Raw genomic sequence first — 5,000 nt, forward strand, 5'->3', positions numbered from 1 at the left:
GGGCTGGCCGCGGCGGCGGCGAGGCGCCCGGTGCCCAGCGGGGGCACGGCCGAGGCGGCGCGGCGAGCGCGCAGGGGCGTCCGCTGGGGCGCCAACGCGGCCGCCGGCCGGCGCAAGGCGCCTGGGAGAGTATTGGAGAGAACGGGGGAGAAAGGGTGACGACTGTGTGGTGGTGCCCAACCGGTGATGTCGCTCCGAAGGAGATCGGCGCGGCAAGCACGACCCGCTACCAGCATACCCACGACGGCGTGTCAACCGATGCGTATGTCAAACTATGATATGCAGGTAGCTTACCCGTGTGCATCATTGGCTCTCCCGCGCCACCAGGGACACCGAGCAGCGCCGTGAGATCACAAAGCGTGCGTTCACACCCGTGGACCGTACAGCTTTAGATCATACCTTAATCAATCATCATACCAGATTATCTGTGCAAGCATTGAGTCTGCATAGATCTCATTTCAGTCGTGACTAAGACTGTATCTCGCAAGCCCGAAGGCACTCTCGTCTTTAGCGTCATTCACTTTGCAAGACGTGTTTCTTCAGAACTGAAGTGCATCAGGCCCCCGCATTCGGCGTGCAACTTTGTTGCCACTTGCAGCGAAGCGCGCACAGCAGCGTCGCCTGCTGCAGCACGAGCCCCACGTTGTCGCCGCAACAGGACTCGGCCTCCCCATCCGTGTCGACCGCATGGGCATGGCGACACCGGGCGCCTTCAGTCCTGGGGGCGGTCCTGGCGGCGACGCCTCGTCGTCCTTCGCCACCGGCGCGCCCGTCGCTTCGACCGCGTCCTGCGACCACTGCAGCGGCCCGAAGGTCGACGCCGCGTGGCTGGACGCCTTTGGGGTGGCGCTGTGCTGGCAGTGCCGGAAGCAGGACAGCTTGATATCAAAGTCGAAGGCAAAGGTGCGTTGGCCGTGGCCCAGCGGCGCACGCGTGCTGGACGCAGCGGCGGTGCATGCTTGGCACGGATGCACGACAGAACAGGCGGTGCAAGGCAGGCGGGCCTGTGTACCGTGCAATTTCCTGCTGCCTCACTGGCGCGCCCTGTTGCATGCGCCGACCGCAGTCAACTTACCTATTGAGCGATGGCGACCTCGGGTAGGTGAAATGACGGCAGCTGCCTCGCTTGATTGCTCTGCGTTGCACGCCTCCATGACGCCTGGGGCGTGCAGTTTGCACTGGCACCACCCTCAATAATCACCATTGTCCATCCTTCATGTTTCCGCCACTCATCACCGCCCGGGCCGCCACATCGGCATCGCAGCAAGCTGGGCAGCCTGGAGAAGCCGAACCCGCAGCACAAGAGCTGGAGCAGCATGCGCATGTACCTTCTCAGCCAGGTGCGCTTATCAGCCACGCCAACTGTAGTGCATTTGCCACCTGCTTGGCGCGGCAGCTGCCTCAGCCCTGGGATGCGGGATGCAAGTTAACAAGGGCGGCTTGCCAGCGCCAAGACAGCCCTGCCCAGGCTCGGCATCAACACCTGCAGGCATCGCTCTGCCGTCGGTCGTGGGCGGGCTTCCATTCTTTACTCCCTCCTCTCTCAAACAAACATATTCACACACACACACACACACACACACACTCACACACACACACACACTCTCACACACACACACTCTCACACACACACACTCACACACAACACCCACACACACAGCACTCTTAGACACACCCACACCCTCAGCTAAACCTCACACAAACACCACTGACTCACACGTCACCAACATACACATCTCAATCGCGTCACAACCAAAGGTGCAGGAGGTTGCTGAGCGGAAACACGGCAGCCTGAGCGCCATAGAGCGCACAAAGGACGATCGCGCGGACAAGAGGTTTGCCCAGCAGGCGGCACAGCGCAAGCGCGACGCGGCCGAGGACGCCGCGGGCGAGCGGCAGCAAGCGCGGGTGCGTGGCGAGGCGAAGGCGCGGGCGTGTCGGGTGCCATGCGCCAGGTGTCGCTCTGTCTAAAACCACAGCCACGGCTCGCCTAGGGATGCACCGCCTGCAAAACCCCGTTGAGCTGTCTTGACTCTCTCGCCGCCGCCTGGTGTCGCAGCTCGACGCGAAAATTGAAGCCAGGGCCGCACGGCTTGCAAGGGAAGCCCGAGAGGCAGAGCGGGCTGTGATAGGTGAGGCGCACGCAGCGCCCCCCTTCCTCGCCCCCACGCCCTTGTGGGATCCGCCGCCGTGTAAACCCATGCCGGTTGCCTGGCTGCGCACCTGCCACCCTGACTGCAGCGCGGGCATGCACCTTTGTCTATCGAACATGCTGCTGCTACTGACCTCACATATGCTGTGGGCCCATACACACATGCACACACGAATACATGCACACACACACACACACGCACAACACACAGATACACAACAACACCTTCACACAAACATATTGCAATACGGCATTCTGTAATGAACACGTCTCGCATTTTTATCTCACATCGCTGCCTCCCATGCAACATTATTCCCTTTCGCAGAGGATTTCATCGACCCAAAGACAGGCGCCAAGCGGCGGCGCCATGGGCCGCAGCTCGCAGATGTGGAGGTCGAGCTGATTTGATGTTGTACCCACAGGTGTGTGGCTCACACTTGGTGCAGTTTAGGCTGTCGGGCATCTGTTTCAACCTGAGGCGTCCACGTGCACAATGTGGAGAGGGGAGGTAGGGCGGGGCACTGCAGCCTGCCGGCCCGCGCCGCGAGACGGGCGCTGCAAATGTGCCCACTCGTGTGCACGTGTGCGTGTGCGTGTGTGCGTGCCTTTGTGTGTTTGGGGGGCCACGTATGCCAATTTGTAGTGCAAGATGTTAAATGTGACTGTTGTGTGTTTTGCCCGGATGACTTCTAATGTTGTATTCTTTGGCTCTGTCTACGCATATCGATATGACCATATCTTTGACCATATCTTGAGTGAAAGTAAGCTTTGATTTCCAGTCCCATTTGTCTTGGCTGCCTGGATTCTCCCGCCACTATGCTTGGAGTTTGGAACACCGGGTGGACGAACAATTGCCGCACGGAGGACGTGACGGCATTGAAACAAGACAGCCGAACATCAGTCGCTGCACCACACATGCAGCAACAAATGATGGTACAGCTCGCGGCACCAACCCACGAGACATGTCATTGTCTGGCCCTGGGCCCTGGGACATCTCCAGGGATCAGGCAGGCCGCAGCTTTAGCCGATTGCAGCAGGTGGGCACCGAATCGACGGCGGTTGGGGCCCGATGGGTAGTGCGAGCAGTGCCCTGGCGCGGTGACGACCGCACCGCGCTGGGTCGAGTCAACACAGCCAAAGACAGTCAAACAACATTGAGAACCCTCTAATGTGGGAGTGCAAGGGTGGGGTAATCTTTCTTTGTACAAATTCCAACGTGCACCTGGCCAGAGTCTAGACAGACCAGATCACAAGTGCTCGCAAGTTTCTGTGGTGCTCGTGATAATAAATTATGAATTTATAATAATAAGATCATTCGGTTGAATCAATCAGACGGCCAGCACGTGGTGCAGATGGCTTCGGACAAGAACTCCGCGAGGATGGATGACCCCCCGATAAAGCCTCCCGTATGTGAATATGTCAAGCGCAATGAGGGGATCGTTGCCGTGCCGGCCAAGGTGCGCACCTCAGAGTCAGCGTGGTCATCGGGCTGGGCAGCGTGTGTGCTGCTTGTGCAATGGAGGGCCCATGTGTAGACGAAGCGCGTGATTGGCCGGCACCCACAACGTGTGTTGATCATCAACAGACACAACTCAATCATAGGCTGCCAAAGCAGGCGGCATGGGTCCTTGCGCTGCTTTTGTTCACGTCACATGTTCTGGTGACATGTGCCCGCCGCTTCTTTTTCCCGCCTCACACCCAAAAACAGATCATGTCCATGGTGGGCCTGGAGCTGCTGGACCTCTCTCACAATAAGATCGAGGTGCGGTCGGCGGCCCGCATGCAGTCACACTTAGCCCGCCCTGGCTCCCTGACAGGGCGTCTGCAGCCGTCGAGCAGCACGCGCCGTGGCAGGCGGCATCGGTCGACCAGGAGCCCCATGCGTACGTGCGTGCCGCTCTCACCAGCACGCGCGCACTGTGACGCCATCTGATTGCACGACCAGATGGTGCCCAAGGGCGTGCTGACGTGCCTTCCGAGGATCAAGGTTCTGGAGCTGTCGCACAACAATATGAAAGCCCTGCCTGATGACATAGGCGAGCTCGGGTGAGCGGCCGGCAGTCAGGAAAAAGTCACAACGCAGCAACCTCGAAAGCGCCGTGATGCGCGGTTGTGGGTGATAAGGTGCCCGCCGAGGGGTTGGATCGCACCTACCAGCACTTGGGCTGCTGGACTTCCTGTGTGTGGTTGTTTGGCGGGAGGGGGTGGGGCTGGAATGGAAGCAGGTGCGAGACGGCCTGCATTGAAGGGCCCCCTCGCTCGCGCCACGATGCATCGCGCCCGTGCGACCGTCTGCAAACCCAACGGATCCGCAGATCCCTGGAGGTGCTCTCAGTGGGCCACAACCAGCTGGCGGCGCTGCCGGCTGCGCTGCTGGGGCTGGCGGGGCTGCGGGAGCTGGTGGCCGGCCACAACCTCATCGCCGAGCTGGCTGGGCCCATACACCTCATGGAGAGCCTGCAGGTCAGGTGGAGCGCAGGCCGGGTGTCCCCTCACATCTTACAAAACGTGATTGAGAATGAGGGCATGTTGCGAAGTGTGAACATAGGATGATGTACTGCCGACGCACGCATCACCCACGCATTAGTCGCGCGTTTGCGCTTGCGACTATCCTCATGTGGAGCGGCCACGTTTTGCACATGCAGGTGTCACTGCGGCACGCAGTGCACGGTCCGGAGTGCTGCGGTGATCGGCAGAGCCGCAGAGTGCTCTTCCCTCGGCCACATTTAGCCCCTTGCCGCCCCTCTTTCTGCCGGCTCGCTCAATGGACCCGGCCCGCCGACTGCCCGGAGCCTGCCGTCGTCCACATCACAAAGTCTGAGCGCAGCTGCCCGCGCCTTCTGCGACG

At 60.4% G+C, this 5,000-nt stretch overlaps 1 protein-coding gene across 1 annotated transcript in view; it reads left to right on the forward strand.

Annotated features, from left to right (window-relative positions):
* Window positions 1-3,531: 3,531 nt before the first annotated feature.
* MNEG_5264 (glycine C-acetyltransferase) overlaps window positions 3,532-5,000 on the forward strand; it is a gene marked incomplete at both ends in the record, with an annotated part of 5,457 nt that continues 3,988 nt past the window's right edge. Inside the window, 4 exons of the mRNA XM_014046258.1 lie at window positions 3,532-3,609; window positions 3,861-3,914; window positions 4,098-4,198; window positions 4,468-4,615. Of these exons, the coding sequence (XP_013901712.1) occupies window positions 3,532-3,609; window positions 3,861-3,914; window positions 4,098-4,198; window positions 4,468-4,615 (381 nt within the window). The remainder of the gene's footprint in view (window positions 3,610-3,860; window positions 3,915-4,097; window positions 4,199-4,467; window positions 4,616-5,000) is intronic.

The sequence above is a fragment of the Monoraphidium neglectum genome (genome assembly GCF_000611645.1).
Source record: "Monoraphidium neglectum strain SAG 48.87 unplaced genomic scaffold scaffold00776, whole genome shotgun sequence".
NCBI classification, from domain to species: domain Eukaryota; kingdom Viridiplantae; phylum Chlorophyta; class Chlorophyceae; order Sphaeropleales; family Selenastraceae; genus Monoraphidium; species Monoraphidium neglectum.